The following is a 26148-nucleotide window of genomic DNA, read 5'->3' on the forward strand; positions in this document are numbered from 1 at the left end:
AATTCAAACAAAATAACTTTAATAGTTACCCATGCCACATTACTAAGGGATGGCAAAAGCATTTCCTGGGCCCTACTTCAAGCCTCAAACCACAACAAGGAGGTTTGAGGGGGAGAGGAGATGAATATTTATTTATTTATGCTATGTTATGTGTTACACTATGAACAAATCATATTAAAACCAGAGTTTGCACTCCTAAATAGATAACACGTACCTTGTTTGACTGGATCATGTCCCATCCAGTTAAGTATTTAATTCCAAAAATCTCAGGTATCAGGAGATGCTACACTGCCCACCACCAGACCATAATTGCCTTTGGTCTGCGTGCTTTATAGGGATTATCTTTTTAGGATATTAAGTGTTCCCAACCCAAAACTCTTCACAGACTTTACCGGTTATGAAAAGTTGGGAAGCCAGGTATAACAACACACTCTGGAATGCTTAGAGAAGCACTGTGGTCTTTGTAGCTGCAGATATTGGTTCACATACTGACTCTTTCACATTCTTGGTCCTTGATTTAGATGTGTCACAGAGATATGCCCCACACATCTGGTTAGGGTAAAGTAAAACCATGCTTTACTTTATCATGGTTTCTCAAGTAAACTCAGTGGCTTAAATCACACAATGCACTGAACTAATCAGACTGCCTGGGTTCTCACAGCACATTGAACTCATCATTTTAAATTAGCATGTTGTGTAAACCCAGATGCAATTATCTGATTTGCCCTGCAACTTCGTTTGGCTTATTTATGGATTTCTAAACAATGAGGCAAGAGTCTAAACATTATTTGGAGATGTAAATGTTCAAGTAAGTAAGTAAACAAGCAAGCAAGTTGTGGTTTGGAGATTTTCTCCATGTCTTTTAAAAAAGGAAGCTAGTAAAAACCTGTTTGATGCCATATATAATGGCACATTATAGAAACATACTTCAGCAAAGGATCGTTACCTTGTCGTGGTGCTGGAGCTTGAGCACCTCAATGATGCCATGAGCTAAACCGTGAAGGGCCACCCAAGAAGGGAAGGTCATGACAGAGAGGTCAGACTAAATGCGATCCCTGGGGAAGGTAATGGCAACCCACCCCAGTATTCTTGCCATGAAAACTAAATGGATCAGTACAACCAGAGATATGTCGGAATACCATCGGAAGATGAGACCCCCAGGTCGGAAGATGGTCAAAATGCTACTGAGGAACAGAGGATGAGTTCAACTAGCCCCAGACGTGATGACGCAGCTAGCTCAAAGCCGAAAGGACGGCTAGCAGCCAACGGTGCTGGTGGTGAACGGCGAATCCGATGTTCTAAGGATCAACACACCATTGGAACCTGGAAGGTAAGATTTATGAGCCAGGGCAAATTGGATGTGGTTAATGGTGAGATGTCAAGATTAAAGATAGACATTTTGGGCGTCAGTGAACTGAAATGGACTGGAATGGGCCACTTCACATCAAATGACCACCAGATCTACTACTGTGGACAAGAGGACCACAGAAGAAATGGAGTAGCCTTCATAATTAATAGTAAAGTGGCTAAAGCAGTGCTTGGATACAATCCAAAAAACGACAGAATGATCTCAATTCGAATTCAGGGCAAGCCATCTAACATCACAGTGATCCAAATATACGCCCCAACCACAAATGCTGAAGAAGCTGAAGTAGAGCAGTTCTATGAGGATCTGCAGCACCTACTGGACAACACACCTAAAAGAGATGTTATTTTCATCACAGGAGACTGGAATGCTAAGGTGGGCAGTCAAATGACACCTGGAATTACAGGTAAGCATGGCCTGGGAGAACAAAACGAAGCAGGACATAGGCTGATAGAATTTTGCCAAGACAATTCACTCTGCATAACAAACACTCTCTTCCAACAACCTAAGAGACGGCTTTATACATGGACTTCACCAGATGGACAACACCGAAATCAGATTGACTACATCCTTTGCAGCCAAAGGTGGCGGACATCTGTACAGTCAGTAAAAACAAGACCTGGAGCTGACTATAGTTCAGATCACGAACTTCTTCTTGCACAATTTAGGATCAGACTAAAGAGATTAGGGAAGACCCACAGATCAGCTAGATATGAGCTCACTAATATTCCTAAGGAATATGCAGTGGAGGTGAAGAATAGGTTTAAGGGACTGGCCTTAGTAGATAGGGTCCCGGAAGAACTCTGGACAGAAGTTCGCAGCATTGTTCAGGAGGCGGCAACAAAATACATCCCAAAGAAAGAGAAAACCAAGAAGGCAAAATGGCTGTCTGCTGAGACACTAGAAGTAGCCCAAGAAAGAAGGAAAGCAAAAGGCAACAGTGATAGGGGGAGATATGCCCAATTAAATGCAAAATTCCAGAGGTTAGCCAGAAGAGATAAGGAATTATTTTTAAACAAGCAATGCGCAGAAGTGGAAGAAGACAATAGAATAGGAAGGACAAGAGACCTCTTCCAGAAAATTAGAAACATCGGAGGTAAATTCCAGGCCAAAATGGGTATGATCAAAAACAAAGATGGCAAGGACCTAACAGAAGAAGAAGAGATCAAGAAAAGGTGGCAAGAATATACAGAAGACCTGTATAGGAAGGATAACAATATCGGGGATAGCTTTGACGGTGTGGTCAGTGAGCTAGAGCCAGACATCCTGAAGAGTGAGGTTGAGTGGGCCTTAAGAAGCATTGTTAATAAGAAGGCAGCAGGAGATGATGGCATCCCAGCTGAACTGTTCAAAATCTTACAAGATGATGCTGTCAAGGTAATGCATGCTATATGCCAGCAAATTTGGAAAACACAAGAATGGCCATCAGATTGGAAAAAATCAACTTATATCCCCATACCCAAAAAGGGAAACACTAAAGAATGTTCAAATTATCGAACAGTGGCACTCATTTCACATGCCAGTAAGGTAATGCTCAAGATCCTGCAAGGTAGACTTCAGCAGTTCATGGAGCGAGAATTGCCGGCTGTACAAGCTGGCTTTAGAAAAGGCAGAGGAACTAGAGACCAAATTGCCAATATCCGCTGGATAATGGAAAAAGCCAGGGAGTTTCAGAAAAACATCTATTTCTGTTTTATTGACTATTCTAAAGCCTTTGACTGTGTGGACCATAACAAATTGTGGCAAGTTCTTAGTGGTCTGGGGATACTAAGTCATCTTGTCTGCCTCCTGAAGAATCTGTATAACGACCAAGTAGCAACAGTAAGAACAGACCATGGAACAACGGACTGGTTTAAGATTGGGAAAGGAGTACGGCAGGGCTGTATCCTCTCACCCTACCTATTCAACTTGTATGCAGAACACATCATGCGACAAGCTGGCCTTGAGGAATCCAAGGCTGGAGTTAAAATCTCTGGAAGAAACATTAACAATCTCAGATATGCAGATGATACCACTTTGATGGCTGAAAGCGAAGAGGAACTGAGGAGCCTTATGATGAAGGTGAAAGAAGAAAGTGCAAAAGCTGGCTTGCAGCTAAACCTCAAAAAAACCAAGATTATGGCAACCAGCTTGATTGATAACTGGCAAAGAGAGGGAGAAAATGTAGAAGCAGTGAAAGACTTTGTATTCCTAGGTGCAAAGATTACTGCAGATGCTGACTGCAGTCAGGAAATCAGAAGACGCTTAATCCTTGGGAGAAGAGCAATGACAAATCTCGATAAAATAGTTAAGAGCAGAGACATCACACTGACAACAAAGGTCCGCATAGTTAAAGCAATGGTGTTCCCCGTAGTAACATATGGCTGCGAGAGCTGGACCATAAGGAAGGCTGAGAGAAGGAAGATTGATGGTTTTGAACTGTGGTGTTGGAGGAAAATTCTGAGAGTGCCTTGGACTGCAAGAAGATCAAACCAGTCCATCCTCCAGGAAATAAAGCCAGACTGCTCACTTGAGGGAATGATATTAAAGGCAAAACTGAAATACTTTGGCCACATAATGAGAAGACAGGACACCCTGGAGAAGATGCTGATGCTAGGGAGAGTGGAAGGCAAAAGGAAGAGGGGCCGACCAAAGGCAAGATGGATGGATGATATTCTAGAGGTGACAGACTCGTCCCTGGGGGAGCTGGGGGTGTCGACGACCGACAGGAAGCTCTGGCGTGGGCTGGTCCATGAAGTCACAAAGAGTCGGAAGCGACTAAACGAATCAACAACAACAACATAGAAACATACATGGGAAAAATGCATGGAAAAAAACTGAACTGGCCAAACCAGCCTGTCCAAGTTATGTTACGTATGTAACTTAAGTCATATTATTTAACTATGCTCCAGGAACCAGTGGACACCAGTGCAAGCACAGCACAACATAGCAGAGTTAATTTATAGCCAAGACAATTTATTTTTAACAAGGCAAGATTCAGGGAAAATAAACTGACTGATAACTCAAACCAGTATACTGCAATCATAGTATTTCAACTCATGAGCAACAATTGCAATCAAGGTGCTATCTCCCATATGATTCAATGCCCCAAATATTCAGTAAGACGGAAACAGAAGTATATTGAGTCCCACATTGGGGGAGATGGGCAGTAATATAAATTTAACAAACGAACAAATAAATATCACTAATATGAGCCAGTTTGGTCTAGTGGTTAAGGCAACAGGGTAGAAACCAGGAGACTGTGAGGTCTAGTCTTGCCTTAGGCATGAAAGCTGGCTGTGTGACCTTGGGCCAGTCCCTCCCTCTCAGCCCAAGAGCCAATCAGGTGTGGTATGAGAGTTCTAGTCCCGCCTGAGGCACGAAAGCCGGCTGGGTGACCTTGGGCCAGTCCCTCTCTCTCAGCTCAACTCACCTTGCAGGGCTATTGTTGTGGGGAAAACAGGAGGAGGAAGGAGTACTAGGTATGTTTGCCACCTTGAGTTATTTATAAAAATAATAAAGGCGGAATAGAAAATAATTATTTAGTCTTAGCCAAGTAAATGCACCCCCGCCCTGTGTTCTCCCACCCAGCAAAGCACACACATTAACACACAGAGGAGCTTTTAAAAATATGATGACACAGATATTGATTGGACTGCACATCAAGCTATGTCATAACGTGATTTGTTTAGTTTTAGCTAAGTATAATGTGTGAGCCTACCCACTATGGCTTGTAAATCATGATTTATGCCATAAACCGTAGGCCACAGTTTTTGCACAAGCGATTTATGGTCTCTCATATGTCAGCCCAGCCAACTGTGACTTATTAAAAAAAACCGGTTAAACAAATAATGGCTTAGGATAATACATGAATCCAGTCAGCAAATTGCTATCCATTATTATCTATGTATTTATCTATGTGGTGGTTAGGAGTTGAAAATGACTTGATGGCACAATCAATCTTGATGGCACTTGATGGCACAATCAATCAATCAATCAATCATGTTTTTAAACCTTGAGAAGGAACTTAACATCACATTCTATCCAGCAATCAAGGTTCTTTGTATATATATGGGTGTGTGCAGGTAAAGACAAATATTCTTTTGAGTCAAGCTCAACAACTGGTAACTACATGAATAGTGTACGTCAATTTAATTGTGAACAACAGTATGGAAGTGGTTTTCCACTGCCTTGTGCCAGAATGTTTTTTCAATTTAGTGTTTTGTTTTATATTTTTACTAGTGTTTAATATTCCTGGCCTTGGCTGTAATAAAATATGATTAAGATTATGAATATGTCATCTTGAGATACTCAGCTAACTGATGAGGAAATAATATTTATTTATTTATTTATCTATCAAATTTGTCACCACCCATCTCCTCCCACCAGAGGGACTCTTACTAATATGCCTTAGTAAGTTTAATAAATAAGTGATATTGTGTGCATAATCCCTCGATACGTGCTGTTCTTTAAGAAGGTAGTACTTAGTTTAAAGTAACTCAGACCCAAATACTTAACACCATTGGGATCTGTTTGTTTTGACAGCATTTCCTGCTGCAGTTGGAATTGCAATAGCAGACTAGTATGATGCAATTCTATGTCCCTAATGTAGATAAATCTAACAAAAACAGAAATTAAAGAGATTAATAATTATTTTTCCAAGCAAAAAGGAATGGTTACCTTAAAGTTCACATATGCCACATTACTCAAACCAATTCTATAGAGCTGAAACAGCTAAGCTTTAGACACAACAGAGCTGGTGAAAGATTGGGTGTATAAAAGAGATCAATATGGGGGAAACATCCCAAAAAGAGAAAAGTACAGCACAAAAAAACTTCCTTGGGAGTGAATCACTCTATATTCAGTGAAACTTCTTAATATATAAATTGAGATTTCAGCAGCACATTTTATTAGATTGCAAAAAAAAAAAAAAGGGAAAATGCCTTGGTCAAAAATGAAACATGCCCCACACTTTTCATCCCAATGATGCTTCTTTCTGGGTAAAATGGGCTCAAAAGTTCTGTGGATCCACAGTAGGCCTATTTTACTTTGGACCTAATCATGCATTATTGCCTGGACAAACAGGACTAAATAAGTAACTTATTATTATTATTATTATTATTATTATTATTATTATTATTATTTACATTTATATTTATAGTCCCACCAAATCCCTAAGGACTTTTGACAATGTACAGATAAGATACATACAAAACAACATACAATGAATAAAAAGTAAATTAAAGACCTATTAAATAGTTCAAAATGTATAAACCTGAACTACACTCTGTGTCTCTGTAGACTAGGAACACAGTATTTCTCTAGCATCTTAGAAACATTTTTCCCCTTATCCTGCTATCTGAAACTGTTTTAACTGAGGGATCTGCCACTGAGTTGACATTTTCCTTTTAGGGAAGAGAGAATACAACAATTAGCAAATTGCCTGACACTGTTTCACAGTGGGGTTCTTGTTGTTGATTCGTTTTGTCGCTTCCGACTCTTCGTGACTTCATGGACCAGCCCACGCCAGAGCTTCCTGTCGGTCGTCAACACCCCCAGCTCCCCCAGGGACTAGTCCGTCACCTCTAGAATATCATCCATCCATCTTGCCCTTGGTCGGCCCCCCTTCCTTTTGCCCTCCACTCTCCCTAGCATCAGCATCTTCTCCAGGGTGTCCTGTCTTCTCATTATGTGGCCAAAGTATTTCAGTTTCGCCTTTAATATCATTCTCTCAAGTGAGCAGTCTGGCTTTATTTCCTGGAGAATGGACTGGTTGGATCTTCTTGCAGTCCAAGGCACTCTCAGAATTTTCCTCCAACACCATAGTTCAAAAGCATCGATCTTCCTTCGCTCAGCCTTCCTTATGGTCCAGCTCTCGCAGCCATATGTTACTACTGGGAACACCATTGCTTTAACTATGTGGACCTTTGTTGTCAGTGTGATGTCTCTGCTCTTAACTATTTTATCGAGATTTGTCATTGCTCTTCTCCCAAGGATTAAGCATCTTCTGATTTCCTGACTGCAGTCAGCATCTGCAGTAATCTTCGCACCGAGAAATACAAAGTCTTTCACTGCTTCTACATTTTCTCCCTCTCTTTGCCAGTTATCAATCAAGCTGGCTGCCATAATCTTGTTTTTTTTGAGGTTTAGCTGCAAGCCAGCTTTTGCACTTTCTTCTTTCACCTTCATCATAAGGCTGCTCAGTTCCTCTTCGCTTTCAGCCATCAAAGTGGTATCATCTGCATATCTGAGATGGTTAATGTTTCTTCCAGAGATTTTAACTCCAGCCTCGGATTCATCAAGCCCAGCATGTCGCATGATGTGTTCTGCGTACAAGTTGAATAGGTAGGGTGAGAGTATACAGCCCTGCCGTACTCCTTTCCCAATCTTAAACCAGTCCGTTGTTCCGTGGTCTCTTCTTACTGTTGCTACTTGGCCGTTATACAGATTCTTCAGGAGGCAGACAAGATGACTTGGTATCCCGATACCACTAAGAACTTGCCACAGTTTGTCATGGTCCACACAGTCAAAGGCTTTAGAATAGTCAATAAAACAGAAATAGATGTTTTTCTGAAACTCCCTGGCTTTTTCCATTATCCAGCGGATATTGGCAATTTGGTCCCTAGTTCCTCTGCCTTTTCTAAACCTAGCTTGTACATCCGGCAATTCTCGCTCCATGAATTGCTGAAGTCTACCTTGCAGGATCTTGAGCATTACCTTACTGGCATGTGAAATGAGTGCCACTGTTCGATAATTTGAACATTCTTTAGTGTTTCACTTTTTTGATATGGGGATGTAAGTTGATTTTTTCCAATCTGATGGCCATTCTTGTGTTTTCCAAATTTGCTGGCATATAGCATGCATTACCTTGACAGCATCATCTTGCAAGATTTTGAACAGTTCAGCTGGGATGCCATCGTCTCCTGCTGCCTTGTTATTAGCAATGCTTCTTAAGGCCCATTCAACCTCACTCTTCAGGATGTCTGGCTCTAGCTCACTGACCACACCGTCAAAGCTATCCTCGATATTGTTATCCTTCCTATACAGGTCTTCCGTATATTCTTGCCACCTTTTCTTGATCTCTTCTTCTTCTGTTAGGTCCTTGCCATCTTTGTTTTTGATCATACCCATTTTGGCCTGGAATTTACCTCCGATGTTTCTAATTTTCTGGAAGAGGTCTCTTGTCCTTCCTATTCTATTGTCTTCTTCCACTTCCGCGTATTGCTTGTTTAAAAATAATTCCTTATCTCTTCTGGCTAACCTCTGGAATTTTGCATTTAATTGGGCATATCGCCCCCTCTCACTGTTGCCTTTTGCTTTCCTTCTTTCTTGGGCTACTTCTAGTGTCTCAGCAGACAGCCATTTTGCCTTCTTGGTTTTCTCTTTCTTTGGGATGTATTTTGTTGCCGCCTCCTGAACAATGCTGCGAACTTCTGTCCAGAGTTCTTCCGGGACCCTATCTACTAAGTCCAGTCCCTTAAATCTATTCTTCACCTCCACTGCAAATTCCTTAGGAATATTAGTGAGCTCATATCTAGCTGATCTGTGGGTCTTCCCTAATCTTTAGTCTGATCCTAAATTGTGCAAGAAGTAGTTCGTGATCTGAACTACAGTCAGCTCCAGGTCTTGTTTTTACCGACTGTATAGATGTCCACCACCTTTGGCTGCAAAGGATGTAGTCAATCTGATTTCGGTGTTGTCCATCTGGTGAAGTCCATGTATAAAGCCGTCTCTTAGGTTGTTGGAAGAGAGTGTTTGTTATGCAGAGTGAATGGTCTTGGCAAAATTCTATCCCTGCTTCGTTTTGTTCTCCCAGGCCATGCTTACCTGTAATTCCAGGTGTCATTTGACTGCCCACCTTAGCATTCCAGTCTCCTGTGATGAAAATAACATCTCTTTTAGGTGTGTTGTTCAGTAGGTGCTGCAGATCCTCATAGAACTGCTCTACTTCAGCTTCTTCAGCATTTGTGGTTGGGGCGTATATTTGGATCACTGTGATGTTAGATGGCTTGCCCTGAATTCGAATTGAGATCATTCTGTCGTTTTTTGGATTGTATCCAAGCACTGCTTTAGCCACTTTACTATTAATTATGAAGGCTACTCCATTTCTTCTGTGGTCCTCTTGTCCACAGTAGTAGATCTGGTGGTCATTTGATGTGAAGTGGCCCATTCCAGTCCATTTCAGTTCACTGACGCCCAGAATGTCTATTTTTAATCTTGACATCTCCCCAATAACCACATCCAATTTGCCCTGGCTCATAGATCTTACATTCCAGGTTCCAATGATGTGTTGATCCTTAGAACATCGGATTTGCCGTTCACCACCAGCACCGTCGGCCGCTAGCTGTCCTTTTGGCATTGAGCTAGCTGCGTCATCACGTCTGGGGCTAGTTGAACTCATCCTCTGTTCCTCCCCAGTAGCATTTTGACCATCTTCCGACCTGGGGGTCTCGTCTTCTGATGGTATACCGACATATCTCTGGTTGTACTGATCCATTTAGTTTTCATGGCAAGAATACTGGGGTGGGGTTCTTAACATTTGATAAATTTATGTTTGATGGTCTCGACACTCTATCTCTGTTAATGCAGCCTAGGATTGTATTTCTGTTTTTTACAGTTGCATCACAATGTTTGCTCACATTCTGCTTGTTATTGACCAAGACTTCTAGATCTTTTTCACATGTATTACTGCCCTGTATGGTTACTCTCTGCCCTATACTAATGCATTTGAATTTTCCTGTCCAGATATGGCCCACTGGATTTTAGCATTTGGAAATTCATTTTGTTTGACTAAATGGATCCCTATATGAGCTTTGCAACAATTTCATTTATAAAAATATAGTCTTTCCTTCTTTCTAAATTATTCATTAATCATTGTCATTGGATCAGTAAGAAATTGGAGATGGATGGGATTATCTCCTGGTGTGAGAAGGTGGCCTTTTTCTGATCCAGTTTATTTTCTCCTTATAGTTATGAATTGAGGAAGGGGATACTGTTTCATGAGGATTTTTCTAAAGAAAAACTACGTATGATTATTAGTTTTGTCCATCGTGATACACGTAAGGGCTTATAGCGAGTATTGGAAGAAACTAAGATCTCTCCCTGCCCGCCATGTCTCCCCCCAGAACACTGTCTTCCTGCAATATTGCCTTCCCGTTGAGCAAGGTAAAGGTTAAAAGTTACAAAATAGAATGGGTTCATACAAAGAGGATGCCAGAAAAGTAAAATGTAAAAGGAAGCCCAACTATTTAGACAAAGGATTCCCTTCAGATTTGATCAGAAACCTTGGAAAACAAAAGGTCGCTCATTCACAGAATTTAGCAGAGCCCATTCAGGTGAACAGCCAAACTGATCTCCATAATCAAGTAACAACAGATTCCTTCCAAAGTGAACAGGCCTGGCTAGTAGACAAGGCCACAGCCCTGTAGGGAACCTGGACTATCAGAACAGGAGACACAAACAGCAGGGGGCCTGGCCACAGAGCGCCTCCTCTCGGAACTCCGGTAAACTGCACTTTTCTCAGAAGTTCCTAGAAGGCGGGAACATTTTTACATAACAACAGCCAAGCTCTCCTATATAAAAGGCTTGTGGGGGGAAATACAAGTGTGGCCACCTCCAACCGGCACTCTGTACATGCTCTTGGAAAATAAAATTCTCTGTTCAAGCAAGCGCCTAAAGAACTTTCATTCCCGGCTCCGAACGACCTGGTAAGATTTCCTTCCAACAGGAGGAAAACTGCGTCTGCGCCATTAATTGGAAGATGAGGGAATTTATATTACACAGTGTACATAGCGGGCTGTTGAATGGGTGGGAGGGGGGCAAGTTGAAGAAAGGAGAGTATTTATTGCATACTACAAATATTTTTTGCCATGTTTCTTTGGGTTCCTATAGAATAAACGCCCCCCTGCGGTTGCTCCCTGTTTTCACGCTTCCGCCATTAAACCATGGACCGTGCGCAACTATCTCAGCAAGCGGAGAAACTTGGGCCCCTGCCTGTTGTCGTCACCCTCGAGAAAAGCACCTATCACAACCAATTGAATGCTTAAGTCTACTTTCCTTAAGCCAATGAGAAAAGACGGACAACTTTCCACTTGGGCCCGCCCACTCTGCCCTAGCGAATTCCGTACTAAAGTGTGCGCACGCGCTGCCTTGACCAACTCCTCCTCCCTTTTCTTCGCCGCGGCCGGTCAGCCAATCAGAAACGCTTTCTCCCCCTTCAAGGCGAGGAGGTCAGGAGAGAAAATACTGTTTACCTCAAAGAGAGAGACACCGGGCGAGCGAGCAGTGGAGAAAAAGAAGAGGAGGAGGGAGAGGAGGGGGCGTGGTCACGAAAGATTGGCGAGACAGCACATTCGAAGTGGGAGGGCGTTGCCCTAAGTGCCGGAAGTAGGCAGTGCTTTCGTTAAATGCAAGTGGTCGCGCTCACGCAATTCTACGTCACGGATGGGCGGGACTATCTCCTCCCACTGCCATATAAAGGCCGCAGGCCGACTTCTGCCGTCCGCCATTTTGTGCTGTCGAAGAGAGGAGAACGAAGGAAGTCCTTGCCAAGAGGTAGCCGAGAAGGAGGGGGCTGGAAGGAGGAGGAGAAAAGGGCAAAGACCCGACCGGGGGTTCGGCGACCAGGGGGCGGCCCGGATGGTGAAATCCTCCCTGCAGCGGATCCTCAACAGTCATTGCTTTGCCCGCGAGAAGGAAGGAAATAAAAAGACCAGTACCGCCACCATGCCCACCCTGCCCACCAACGCCGCTTTGAGGAGGTGAGGAGAGGAAAGAAAACGGCCAAAACAGCGCCTCGCTTTGGCTCACGCTCCGCGGCCTAGTCCCGCGGCCTCGCCCTACGAGCCCCGCCCAAGCACGAGGGGAGGGGGCGGAGCCAGCTGGGACCACGGCCCCGCTTTCTCTAGCAACGTGGGGTAGGCAGCGAGGCCTCGGAAAGCGAGGTCGGCCTCTTCTATTAGAGGCAGATCGGGCGTCTCCCCCACACCGTCGTCACGATGGTCGCTAGGAACCGGTTCTCCAAGATCATGCCCGTGTGGAGGAGGGAAGCGTGTCTCCTGTGGTTCTCCCGCCTTCATGTATTCCACTTAGTCTACGGGGGGGCGACTCTTGGGGTTGCCGTCCTATGTTTTTAGCTGTTCGCTAAGCCCTTGTGCCCTGATCCTTCCAGAGCAGCTCGTGGAGACAGGGCAGCCCCAGCCCCTTCCGACTTTGAAGCTGAAAGCCTGACACAAAAGGGGAAGGAAGAAAAGAGAACCGAATGTGCGGTTCTCAATTCTCTGTAGAAGCTCCACCTTTCCTGCTAGCTGTAGGCTTTTATTAGGTACTTATATAGAAGAGTACAGTAGTAAGAGGCGGAATTGATTTTTTTTTTTTCATAAATCAAAAAGAGTCGTTTTACATGTCAGTTGCATACAGTCAACTGCTGGGTGCCTAATTACTATTTGGGCTTAAAGGAGAAAATGAAAAATTCGGATTGGTCTCTTGATGGAGAGAAAGGATTGCTTGTTCTACCCCATTAAAAAGCATGTGTAATTCTATCAATACAGGGAGGGTGAAGTAAGATTGTATTGAGACCAAAAAGCCTGAATTCATTTTATTCTCTAGCTTCCCTTTCCCCCATTATGTAAAGTAGTTAAGTTTTAGTTACATAGTTGAGGGGAGAGAATTGGAAGAGAATGGGCTGTTATTGGTAAGAATAGGTGTTGCTGTCTTTCTTAACAGTAAAAAGCTTGACCCTTATTCATAGTGCCTGGGAAAGAGATCCTCTGTAATGTGAGCAGAACCTATTTGTGTAATTGCCTAGGAAAGATCAGGTCCTAGTTGAGGTGATGTCTATGTAGTTGGATAGCCTGTGTATTTGTTCAAAATAAATTAAGATGTTACTGTTTTCTCAGTTCCATAGTCAGACTGTTGGGTGCTGAGCATTAGCACCCTATGGTAGTATAAGGTCCAGCAATCAAGTAGTTGTAGGAAATGTGTCTTTTCAGGCATAAATAAATGCCCCCCAGCAAAGAACAGTGTGACACAATTACGCTGGATCATCCATCTTCCCCTGTTGTACATGAAAAAAAGCTCTATATTCATAGAGGGAAAAATCTTCCTTCTCTCCCCCAGCTAGTATGGTTTAATGCTTATTTAGTTATATAGCACCAAGATGAAATGAAGGTATTAAGTATACATACAACACATCTATTCATGTGGGTAAATGTTTACTGTTTCAACTCTTGCCATTCAGAAAATAAAGGCCTTATTTGATCCATAAGGAAGGGAATATGCTTACAGGATTTTCTTGTTTTCTTTCTATATGAAAAGCTGTAGGTTTTCATTAAAAGGGGAGAAAAATCCTATGTCCTTAGATGCATGCATACAATCTGCTTTCAGATGTGATAATGACCCCCAAATTAGATTGCAGGCACCATGATGTGCTAGATAGAAACTGCTGAGGAGCAACAGTGGAAGATGGCTTCCCTAATGCATCTGGTTGATCTATTGTAAGACACAAGATGCTTGATTGGCAGGTTTTTCTTACATTCCTCTCTCCCCTATCTGGGAGGAATATCACACAATTAAAAGTCTCCTACCATATTGAAGCATCTTCTAATAATTAGAGGATTCTAAAAGATCTTTTAAGCATTTGTTCAGATTTTCATATAACAAACTAAGTTGCCCAATAGAATAAAATTTATTTAATATATACTGTGGTTTGGTGAGGGAGAACTGTACATGTGGAGTCCTTGGTGCTCTGAGCCTTGTTTTCTTGCAGATGTTTCATTGCCAGACTAGGCAACATCAAAATATTTGCTTCGATTGGTAGAACTGTACATGTTTTACTGTATATGCTTTCCAAATTAATCTGGCCATACTTCCTTGGTAGTAAGAATTGTAGATAAACTCGATCTAGAGGATATCTGCTTGAGGAACTGCTTGAATTTACAGCTTGAAGTATCCTGAAATACTACGAGCAGGCAATTTGCTTTTTAAATTTTTGTATTTCATCTTTAGGAGATGTAACTTAGCTTGCAAAATGGATGGCATTAGCTCAGTCAGGGGTGCAGTTAGAACAGAGTAAAACGGTCCCTGGAGTCCCTTATAATCTTGATGTGGGGAAAAATGCTTTGGTTCCCCCACCATTTGAGGAAGGAAACAAGAAAACTAATATATGTCCTACTATGGGCTATAGAATTAAAAAATCTTGCACTCTCCAAAAGGCTCAAATAAATTAATTCCCAGCCTTCCCTGCGTATATGATATGGCTCCATTTAGTTTATATCGTTGTCCTGGTGGGAAAATCTGTATGGCTGTATGGCACAGAACGTTCTTGTTCGGTAATTGTGATCTGCTGCCTTAAAAGTCACTAAGAACCAATTCTTCCAGCTCTAGCAGATAACTGATTTTTTTTTTTGCCTCCTGAATTTGTATTCACATATGCTAAGCAATGGCTAGCCACAACTAGAGGGTTTCATTCAATACACTACTGTGTCAAATCAAATTGCATTATGGCTTAGAATGAACTATGAACTCAAGTCTGTCGAGATCGCAGTATTTCATTAATACGCAGTTAGGAAAGAAGAGCCTTCAAGGAAAATCCAGTGATTTAGAAGTAGGGATCTCCTAACCAAGACAGAGGTTGCTTGCAGTATTTCCTCAGATGAACCAGATCAGTTCTATGCTTGCAGTTGAGATAAGCTTAGATTTTTGCTTCACACCCTTCCTTTCCCTAATGCAAGAAGTCCATCATGGCAATAAGGAAGTACTGAGGAAGGAAGTTTCTTCGACCAGCCAAGGAAGTTTTGGATGAGATACAAAAAGAGGCTGGCCTTGATGTAATATCATTCACAGAGTTCCCCAGCTTGTCCCCCTAGATAATGAATTATGCCATATAATCTTCAGCCACCATGACCAATAATTGTGGATAATGGGAGATACAGGCCAACATCATCCAGAGGTTCCTGTGGTTGGGAAATAGTTACATTAAAGTAGAGCCAGTTTAGTCTAGTGGTTAAGGCAACGGACTAGAAACCTGTGAGTTCTAGTCCCGCCTGAGGCATGAAAGCTGGCTGGGTGACCTTGGGCCAGTCACACACACTCCGCCCAACCCACCTCACAGGGTTGCTGTTGTGGGGAAAATAGGAGGAGGCAGTATTTGGTATGTTTGCTGCCTTGAGTTATTTATAAAAAAAATAAAGGTGGGATAGAATATACATAAATAAACAATGCAGTTCAACTAAGAATTTCCTTTCCCTGTTCTAGGGTTATTCTCAGTTGCTGTGTATGATGGAATAAGAAACATAGGAGATGAAAATTGTTTTCTTCCTTGGGGATTCTGTATAAGATAAGGCTTCCTTCTGACAACTTGGCAAAACTCTAATATGAATTGTCCTTAGCAGATAGTTGAATTACGTATCTTGATAAATGTGAATGATTGAATTAGCATCTAAATTGCCTTTTAAAATCAGATCAAAGCTAATTTATTGTACTTTCTGCCTGTTGGATATGCAGTAGATGAATGATGCTGGGATAGATTATTTCCTGAGAACTAGTTGGGCCTTTATTCTCTAGACCAGGCATTGGCAGTGTAGTGTTGATGGGTGCTACTGCACCTAAAATAATAATGCCAACAGAACCTTGTTTGTTTAAATGAATGGCCAGTATCTTGTGAGATTTCAGTATACGTGAGATCTTGGGGATATGTTGAGCAAGTTTTTAAAGAAAACAAAATGTGGCTTGTGTGCTTCAGTCATGCTCACAGCTTGTAAGAGGTGCCTACCATTTCTCTACATCCACTCTTGGTTAGATATAAACAAAGCAGGGAAATAACTATTTTTAAAAGAATACAAAATAGGCTGTTTTGCCCATAAACATTTCTCACACAATGGAGAATGGGGCTTGAATACCTCACACTTTGTTTGAATGGTGTGGATGAGCAGACCATTCAGCTTAGCTATCTGTGGAAATTAATGCCAATATCAGGTGAAATATCTGATGAAAGCATAATTTATCCTGTGGAAAGCTTTGATTTAGAGCTATTGAAATTGCCTCAGGACACAATACAGGTTTTGAGTATGGAAGATAATGATAAGAAATTAGGGATGGGCTGAATCTAGCTTGCATAATATAACTCCCTTATTGGAATTTTTTGGTTCACCCGTGTAGGCTCATTTTGGAAACACAACTGCAAATTCAGGATTTTTGAGCAATTAAAGCCTAATTTAACTGATACACAACTGATAAACTGAACAGATCAAGGTCTATCTAGTCCAGTATTCCTTTAGGACTCCATTAGACAGCAGATAATTGAAGCTACTCATGTGATGGTGTAAAATGCTGTTTCAGATTGCAAGAGTAGCAGTGTTAAACTTAATGCCTAATTTTTGTGAAGCTACTCTTCGGAGGTTAATTGTCTATTTAATTGCTAAAGTATGTGCGCTACCCTTCAAAATAAAATCACGATTTAAAATTTAAAATAAAAGCAGCTAAATACATACAAAGCAGGAAACCTTAAAGTATTATGACTGAACCTTAAAACTGTTTCAACAGTTGCAAGGGTGAAACTTGCTCCCCATAGCACGTTTTACACATTCATCAGAAAACAGCACATAGCACAAAAGCTCAATTCATTAAGTGTAATATACAAGAGGGGGGGTTCTTGAATGGAAGGTGAAACCTGTTTGAAGAACCAAAAAGACATAAACTAGCATAGTATCATTTGGGAGAAATAATTGTTTTTGCAATCTGTAAACCTACCACATATGGCAGAAGGGAAAAAAATCAGGCTGTTAAAGCATTTGTTTTAGGAAGGTTAACTTAATGCATAGTTCTAAAAGATTTCAGGATTTTTTAAGGTTGTTCAAAATGGTGGATTTTTTTCTCTTGTTTTGCAAATGGCTGCTGGCAGGATGGTTGTGAGAATTTCCCTGAGGGGGACCTTGATCTGCTGCATCTGCTGTGGTGACGCAACCCCAGTGAGCTTGCAGAACGAAGGATGGTGCAGAGGGAGGGGCTAGCGGGAACAGCAGTCATTGCTGTTGGTGTAAAGGCAGAAGGATTGCTTTCAGTTAAGCTGCGTATTGTCAACAGGAAATCGCCTCTGTAAATGAATGCTGCATGGGATTCATTCCAACCTGACAACATGCTTAAATTGCATAATTGCAGTTACCATGCAAAGTGCTTACAGAGATTGACACCTGAATGTTGTAAATGCAGCAGACCCACATCCTTTCAAAATGCCTGTATGTATCTATCCATTTAGGTCCAGTGGGGGCATCTAATAGATTGCCAACCTATCTAACTTCTAAGCAGGAGTACTGTGGTAGCAATTAGGGTCCTAAAGGAAACTCACTCTCACTTTTCTTTGAGTCTGGAGCTTCTCTATAAATTCCTAAGGATGTTTTGCCCCCAAGTAGACATGAACGGCTGCGCTTAACTTAACTATACATGTTGTTAGTTGCCGTTGAGTTGTTTACGACTCATGGCTACCCTCTGTGTAACAGAACAAAATGCTGCTCGGTCTTGCGCCATGTGCCTGATGGTTCCAATGTTGGCATCCATTGTTGTGGTAAAACCTAAAAATTCCCAGAGAACGGCAGGCACAGAATACTAGACTGAAGCAAATGGAGGGACTGTTTCACGTAGTGTTACCATTCAACAAATGGGATTGTGAGTCTGAAATTGTATGTTTGGAGGAAGGTGTTCTTTTTTCAATTTGGCATGGTTAGACCGAGATCTGATTTTAGTGCAGTATTTATTTTCTAAAAACATATACTGGCCAGCTCAGATGATTCCAGGCGGTTTAGAATAATAAAATGGAAATCAATCCAGCAATAAAAACTATATAATACTACAAAACCAGAACATGGTCACCTGGCCACTGAAAAATCGGGAACAACAAAACCATTTTCCAAAAAGCTTCATTAAATAATACTGCCTTTAGCACTTGTGAAGCACCCCTAAGCACTAATGAATTCCATGGTGGAATAGCCATAAAAGACAGGCACTGGCTTGGGTTCCTGCCCACTTGATTTTTTGTAAAGATGGAACCCTAAACTCCTCCCTCTGGACGTGCTCCTAGGCTGGGCAGATTCCATGCATGCAAACTGGTCCCTGAAGTATCGCGGAGCCAAGCCACACGCCGTGTTAAAGCTCAAACCCAGCACTTTGAATTGGATTTGGACTTGTCAGTAATCAGTGCAGCGACTGGAAAATATATGTTATAATGCAGTAGCATTCCTGCTTGCTAGCATCCTGGCTGCTGCGTTTTCTACGAGTTGTAGCTTCTGGGTCATTTTCAAAGGCGGACTGTGTTAGGACCTGTTACAATAATCTTAAGTGTAGGTTAATTTACAGTTCTTTTTTTACCACAGTCTCTGAGCAATACTGTAAACAGTGGTATTTGTATACATAAGGGTACCTGTGTTTGCCTCTCAGATCCTCCAGAGCTAAGAAGAGACTTTGCACTGAAGTCTGCCACACTCAGTATATAGCCAGGTATGGTTCTCAGGGCAGCTGTGCAATCCCTGGAACTGAAAAGTTCCATAAAACTACTAGAAACATAGAAGAGGAATGATAGGGAGATACTCTTCCATCCCCACTTGCTGATGGAATCATCCAGACGTCTCCAGTCCTGCGCTTCTTAAATGTGTTGGTTTATAACATCTTGCTGGCCTGGGGTAACGGGTTGTTTTTCGCCATATTTGATTATGTGAAAATATTTAGTCTACCCTTGAATATTGACCTCAGTGTTTCTGCCTTTTTCTCAGTTCCAGGGTGTCCTTCAGTTGCTGTAGTAACCTGGGTCCAGGGCCTCGGTGGTGCTCCTGATGTCCCTCACCCACCCCTGAAGATCCCAGGTGGGCGAGGGAATAGTCGGAGGGATCACAATCTTTCAGCTAATTTATTTTATTCTGTAAGTACATGCGCTCTTCACAAATGGAGGTTGATACAGTTTGAATTGTGGAGGGCTGGAGAAGTGGAAGGGAATTGGAAGAGGGCGGTTTCTAGGCTATTAAGTAGTATCTAATTTGTACGTATCCCAAGACTGGGTCTGGCAAGTGAGCTAGCATAGAAACTAATCTCGTTGGAAAGTTTGGGGAGCAAGTCCATGCATTGTTTGGTCAGTGTGCTTATAGTTCAGGGGATCTATAAACAATCCAAAATCTGCCTTGCTTTCCTAGGATAATCGGCTGAATGTAACAGAGGAAATAACATCAAGTAACAGGACAAGAATCCTGACCATCCAGTCCAGGCTGACGGATGCCAAACACATCAGTTGGAGAACTGTGTTGAATAACAGCAATTTGTATATTGAACTTCCCAATGGCGCTTTGCCGGAAGGGAGCAAAGACAGGTAGAGCAAAATAGCTGATGAGCCTTTCTTACTGTCAGGTCATCAGCAGATTTCATATTCTCAAGTGGTATCTGTAGCAGTCTTTGGCCCAAAGCTGCCAGATGCTGTGTTCTCTGTATTATGCTTGCAGTTATGCTCTTGCCCATGCTGTTTTCTTTCATACGTTCCATGACTCTTCCTTATACTTCATGACTCCAGAAGACATTCGGGGGGGGGGGGGTCAGGCTCTAGATCTTGATGGATTTTTGACAGAAGATATTTAATTAGTGAAACTTGCTGTGAGGTGATACTATAGCTCATGTTAAGCTGGAACGGTATTGAGTAGATAGAGAAAAAGTTATCAGTGACCTGCAGTGTTAGGAGCATGAGAGAATGACGCATTTTAATTATCAAAACTAGTTTTCACCAGCTACGTTGAAAGTGTGTTTTGCTGTTGGTGTTTAAATACGTGCTTTTTGCTTTGTAATTTGTAAAGCTAGAAGAGCATGAAGCTTAAAACGGCCACAAGATTACAAAGCAAAAAGCACACACACTTATTGTACGTACTCACAGATAAACATGTCCGTGGATAAGCCAACCTTTGAAATTTCAACCAAAATACCATGAAAAATGCGTCACCCCCAGATAAGCTGACCCTCAAATTTTAACTTCAGTGACAGGCTGGAAACTGCAAACTGTTACATTATCATTTATAAAACCGTGCAACGTTGAGGCAGTGACGGGCTTTTAAAAATCTGAGCTCTGGTCCGCAGATAAGCCAAACCCAATTTTTTGGCTGTTACTGGAACTTAAAATTCTTGGCTTATCTGTGAGTGTATACAGTAGGTGGTTACAGATCAAGATTGCCTAATTTGCAGTGTTCCTTTTCCCTGTGCTTCACCTTTCCCCTGTTGCAGATCTTCCACCAGATAAAAATCATAGCTTTGAAATATTTCTGAGGGGGTGGGAAAGTGTCTCACTCTCTTCCTGTCTTCAGTTTTGCAGTTCTTCTTGAGTTTGCGGAAGAGCAGCTTCAGGTAGAGCACGTGTTCATTTGTTTCCACAAGAACAGAGATGACAGAGGTAAGGGGGCTGTGGCTGCCGTGTGAACAGACAGTGTTTCTGAGGGGGTGTGGAGTGGGTTGTGTGGCTTCCTGTGTGTGAGCCTTGTGTCCTGTATCTCAAGGAACTTGTACTAAATCTCTTGTTTTCCTGGTAGCTTCGCTGCTCCGCACCTTCAGCTTCTTGGGCTTTGAGATTGTGAGACCAGGGCATCCCCTTGTCCCCAAGAGACCTGACGCTTGCTTTATGGCGTACACGTTTGAACGAGACTCTTCTGAAGAAGACTAGATTGCAGTGTTTGCCTTTTAGAGCTTGTTCCTTGTCAAAGATGAATCTGTAGAAATTTTGTCAACATCTTATGCATCAGCATACATGCACACACATAAAATGACTTGCTCTTTGTACGAATTATTGTGACAGCTGCTCTGGTGGTGGGAGAGATGTTGAAAATTTCCAACTTTTGTCATCTTTTCTCTTTTTTTCCCTGGACTTGTCCGCATGTTGTAATTGTGCAAAAATAAATGCTCACTCCAAATTAGCAGTATATTTCTTGGAAGTTTAATATTGTGTGTTTGTGATACTGAAGTATTCGCTTTAATTCTAAATAAAAGTTTATATTTTACTTTACTGCTGGTTTTACTGTTTCAAAACCTTTTCTCTTTAGGAAGGAATTGGCACAAATTGCTGTGCAGTTATCCTTGGATTGTCACCCTTCAGTTGTACTAAAATCCAGTTTATTTTTATTATTTTATTTTTTTATATCCCGCCTTTATTATTTTTATAAATAACTCAAGGCGGCAAACATACCTCATACTCCTTCCTCCTCCTATTTTCCCCACAACAGCAACCCTGTGAGGTGGGTTGGGCTGAGAGAGAGGACTGGCCCAAGGTCACCCAGCCGGCTTTCATGCCTAAGGCGGGACTAGAACTCTCCTACCATGCCTGATTGGCTCTTGGGCTGAGAGAGAGGGACTGGCCCAAGGTCACCCAGCCGGCTTTCATGCCTAAGGCGGGACTAGAACTCTCAGTCTCCTGGTTTCTAGCCCAGCACCTTAACCACTAGACCAAACTAGCTACTCCTAACCTGCCTGGTCCATGGCCATGCTTAAGATAACAGGGACTATAATACACGTTTAACCAGCATGGAGGATGATGCTGTAGAGATTCATGAACACAGGAAAGTTAGGTGCGCAATTTTGGATGGCACAATCCTTCATAGGTAGTTGACTTTCCTCCTCTGCACTGACTAGGAGTCAAATTATAGATACTGCATTACTATTTTAAAATATGTTAAACATTTACTGAGTATTGTCCAAAAAAACAAGGGTTGTAGAGGTAAAAAAGCATACATACACACTTTTGTCCTTGAGCTCTGATCATAGGAGTTACTTAACCTGGAAGAATCAGGCAATGGGAAAGTAATTTGCTGAGGAAGTGGTGATGGGTTCAGAGCCCCTCTATGACTTTCTGCTATTATCTCCCATCTCCCCACTTCACTGCCTCCCACATGAAAACATGATGGGGCAATTTCACATTTCGGCAATAAATCTGTCACTGCTGCTACTTCTACCTTGATAAATTATCCTGAAACAATGAGCAACTCTAGGCTGCTATTCTTCTGAATTGTCTCTACTTGCTACAAGAATGATATTTTGAAGACTGGATCTTCCAAAGCATTGAATGGATGAGCCTATGAAGGTAACTCCAGAGTTCCACACACACATTTCAAGCTGGGATACAAAAATAATCTTGTCTTCATAAACTGGATCTAGTGTTTGGGAAGAAATGAATGCATAATTATTTAATCTATCTCATAGTCTTTATCTGAACCAAGGTTCCTATGCCTTATCTCTCCTTATTGATTTCTTCATTCTCTAGTATGAAGGCAGTGTAGTTGTTTGCCTAGAATGCTAACAGAATCATGGGAGAATGGGAGAAAATTTGATAAAACAAGCACATGCTAAATTTCCAGTGTTTTTTAATGGATTTCTCAGACTGTTCTTGACTTCTTTCACAACCATACCAGGACCATCTGTTTTCATCATCAGATCATCCTTGAAAGACAACCATGGGTTCAGTCTGCAGCATAAATCAATATCTGTCTTGTTTTAGAATGAGATGGTAGTTCCTGTAGCTCAGGATTATGTTCCTGAACTACAGTTCCATGCAGCTGATGATCAATGTGGCCCATGGTGAGGGATGTTGGGAGCTGCAGGGTGGGATGTTGGGAGCTAAAGGGTGGTGGGACATACTTCTACTCTTACCTTGCGGTAAGGCAAAGAAAAGGGAAACAACTTCGGATTCAATTGCTACCTCTGAAATACAGATTTTTCCACAAAGTGTTTTGCCTCAGGTTTCCTAACTGGTGTGGTGGTTCAGTATTGGATGAAGGCTGGGGAGCTCCAGGTTCAAGTCCTCCCTCGTCTACAGAAGTTTGCTGGATGATAGTGGGCCAGTCACTGTCTCTCAGCCCAACTTACTATGCAGAATTAGAGAAAATTACATGGCTTTGCATTCCTGAAGGAAAGGCAGGATGTAAACTAACCATAAATAATCAGAATGATGTGATGCATCTCTGAAGTTGGATGAGGTGAGGCTGGTGTTCATAGGGCTTTTCCCTGTGCTTTCAAGTTATTGTAGGGTTTTTTTTTCAAGTTCTTGCAAGCAACAATCAGAAATGAATAGGCTTTCCTGAGCTGAGTCCTGATCGCAGTTCAAATGGGCTGGAGGCAACATTTTTTACTTGGGCATGGAAGACCCCAAGTTCAATATTTTGGGACCATCCTGCTTTTGCTCACTATTTTTGCTCACTGCACCACTCAGTTGTGGGACTAAGATTAGGAAAGATCCTTCTGCATGTATGCCACCTTGAGAGATGTGGGCTACAAATTGAATAAATAGCTTATTCTGCTATAGATACATACTGAATTCCAAGCATTTATTCTTCTAGGAGGCCATTTTTGAAAAAAGGGCATTAAACTCGTGATGAAACAAGGAAAAAGGGCATTGCATAGTAGACTGATACTGCTTAAAGCATGATAGAATAGCTTCAATTTGTTGTCTCTCTGTGAGCAGAGGATGCCAAATTATCCAATTTCTCTTGATACTCTTTTATGCAACTGATTTAATCAGCCATAGTAATAGACAAGCTCTAATAAATGCTATATCTAGAAACCAAGAAAGAAGTGAAATCCTGGTGTAAAATTTCATATTTTAATTATATAATGCCCCAGCAAGATTGCATCAGGTGTCATGATAGAGAAGCAGTACCTCCCACATGCATCGGTACTCCTTGGCTAGTTATTTAAAGTATTTCTATAATACTTCCCCAACCCTTTTATTAAATAGCATCTGAGCACCATAAAAGGTAATAGAAGTGAAGGGATGTACTAGGATTACCTTTATGCCTTTTCTCTCCACTGACTTATCTCACTAAGTAAGGTTCTTAGACAACAGTGTTGCTGTTTTGAAAAAGGCCATTAAGAAATATGCAGGTAAACTTTTCCTTGTGCTTAGCACAAGTTGCCTCCATGAAATGGCCAATTTACACATTCCTACCAATCCTGCGTGTTACTTCCTGTTTTGGGTTGCTATTTCTGTTCAGATCTTCTCTACATAATTCCCAGGAAAAAGTCCTTCTCGGCCACGGAGACGACCCTTCCACCATCCAGAGGCATCTATAAAATACAACAACAATACAGCAAAGCTAGCATTTAAAGTAGCCTTCTCTAAACTGGACATCCTCTAGATGGGTGGACTTTACTGACATTACTCAGCATATGGGACTTGGTCCATGTAGACAGAGGGACTAGTATACAATGGTCTCCATCATGTCCAAGTCTGTGGGGAGACTTGCAATCTTAAGAAATGTCCTGTTCTTCAGAAACCAGTATCTCAAGCTATGACTTTCAGATTTTTGAAGACAACTTTTATATTTAAAGTGTTTTTTATCAATGCCGGCATACAGATACAGACAAACTGTAACCCAAACAGTTAGATTAAACCCACTTTTGTCATATTTTTGAAGAAAATAAATATATAAAGTATGTTGTGTCTTTGCACAATTTTTATCCCTCCACAAACATGCACACGTGTTCACCCCTCTAACGTTGCAAATACTCCCATCTTAAATCATTCTCATTTTAATCTTAAAGGCACATTTACTGTACATCAGAACATAAAGTCAGGGATTTCTTCTAACTGTATTCTCAACCACAAGTGTAGGGACTTCCATTCCCCCGCCCACAAAAGCGATTGGTGAACTATGACAACGGCCCGAGCAAATTCCCCTTACCTTCCATCAAGAGGTCTATCACATCACCCACACTGAAGCTCAGCTCATCCACATCCTGACCAAGATACTGGTACAAAGCACGGCAGCGTGGTCCAGAAATCTTGGGTTGTGGCTTGGGCCTTCCTGCAGCGGGAGGCGGCCTTTGGCTAATGCTTCTTTTCCTTTGTGTCCTGACAAATTGGAGAAAAAAGAAAATGAGTTACCCACACTTCACCCAGGGCTAGTTGGTGTATTGCTCTGTCCCCACCCCAGCAAGGCTGGGTGACAAGTATTTTTGGATTTGGATGCAATGACCACACCGTTATGAGTATTTTAAGGCCTTGCTCCAAGACAGTATGAGAAAATGACATAATAAAATAACATAAGACAGCAATCAAAGAATATTCAAGAATATTAAGAGCAAAAAGAAAAAGACCTGATGCCCTTCTGCCAGTCAGGGAACTCCAAAGAGATGGCAGTGAGCAGACCCCTTCAGAGCCAGGAAATATGCAGGATCCCGTTAGGTCTGCATCAAAGTTCCATCTCATGGGGTTCTGACCAGCTGATGCAGACCTCAAACCATAATTAATCATGCCTATTTTCAATGCCTCCTCTCACTTGATTTGGCCAAGGTCCAGATAAGTTCATCTTATCTTGTTCTTGGAATGCTTTGTCTATTTCTTGCCAAAGATGAGACCATCGCAAGGTTTTGGATTGAGGATGAGAAAGATCAACTTATTCTACTGTATGCATGTGAAAGACAGGACAGAAAGAAATACCACCTTTTATTTTAATGGCTAAAATAAATGCTTGCTCAATTCTATATTATACATTCAACCATTACATGGGAATAAAAAGGTTTATGTACCATGCACATAAGAGAATAAGGTATTATACCACTATCCAATTTCTTCTCACCAGTCTTCCAGTGAAACCAGCATCACTGCAGTTGGCTACATTTGTACAACATCCTAAGCTTAGCTCTTCTGTTGGTTGTTTGGGGGAGATTGCAAACCCAGCTCATTTGGGTTACTTCAGTGTAAAGTGCAAGTCCAGAAAATGGGCTAATTTGTTAACTGGATTAACTGTATTGCCAGCTAGGTGGCCAGCCAGGTGCCAATATCTGGACAACTTTGTCAAGTT

At 41.8% G+C, this 26148-nt stretch overlaps 2 protein-coding genes across 3 annotated transcripts in view; one reads left to right on the forward strand and one right to left on the reverse strand.

Annotated features, from left to right (window-relative positions):
- The first annotated feature begins 11837 nt into the window (after positions 1–11837).
- On the forward strand, positions 11838–21359 carry OAZ1 (ornithine decarboxylase antizyme 1). The gene is given in 6 exon segments (XM_063290790.1): positions 11838–12105; positions 19105–19162; positions 19164–19250; positions 19519–19691; positions 20668–20753; positions 20890–21359. Coding segments are annotated over 6 exon segments (657 nt in total). The 5' UTR covers positions 11838–11983; the 3' UTR covers positions 21021–21359.
- A 2567-nt stretch (positions 21360–23926) lies between these two features.
- Positions 23927–26148, reverse strand: part of MYO1F (myosin IF) — a 58712-nt gene continuing 56490 nt past the window's right edge. For both annotated transcript variants that reach the window (XM_063290792.1, XM_063290791.1), the window contains 2 exons: positions 25027–25196; positions 23927–24409 (listed from right to left, as the gene is read on the reverse strand). In XM_063290792.1, the coding sequence (XP_063146862.1) occupies positions 24333–24409; positions 25027–25196 (247 nt within the window). In that variant the 3' untranslated portion in view covers positions 23927–24332. The remainder of the gene's footprint in view (positions 24410–25026; positions 25197–26148) is intronic.

This window comes from Candoia aspera, chromosome 1 (genome assembly GCF_035149785.1).
Source record: "Candoia aspera isolate rCanAsp1 chromosome 1, rCanAsp1.hap2, whole genome shotgun sequence".
In the NCBI taxonomy this organism is placed as follows: domain Eukaryota; kingdom Metazoa; phylum Chordata; class Lepidosauria; order Squamata; family Boidae; genus Candoia; species Candoia aspera.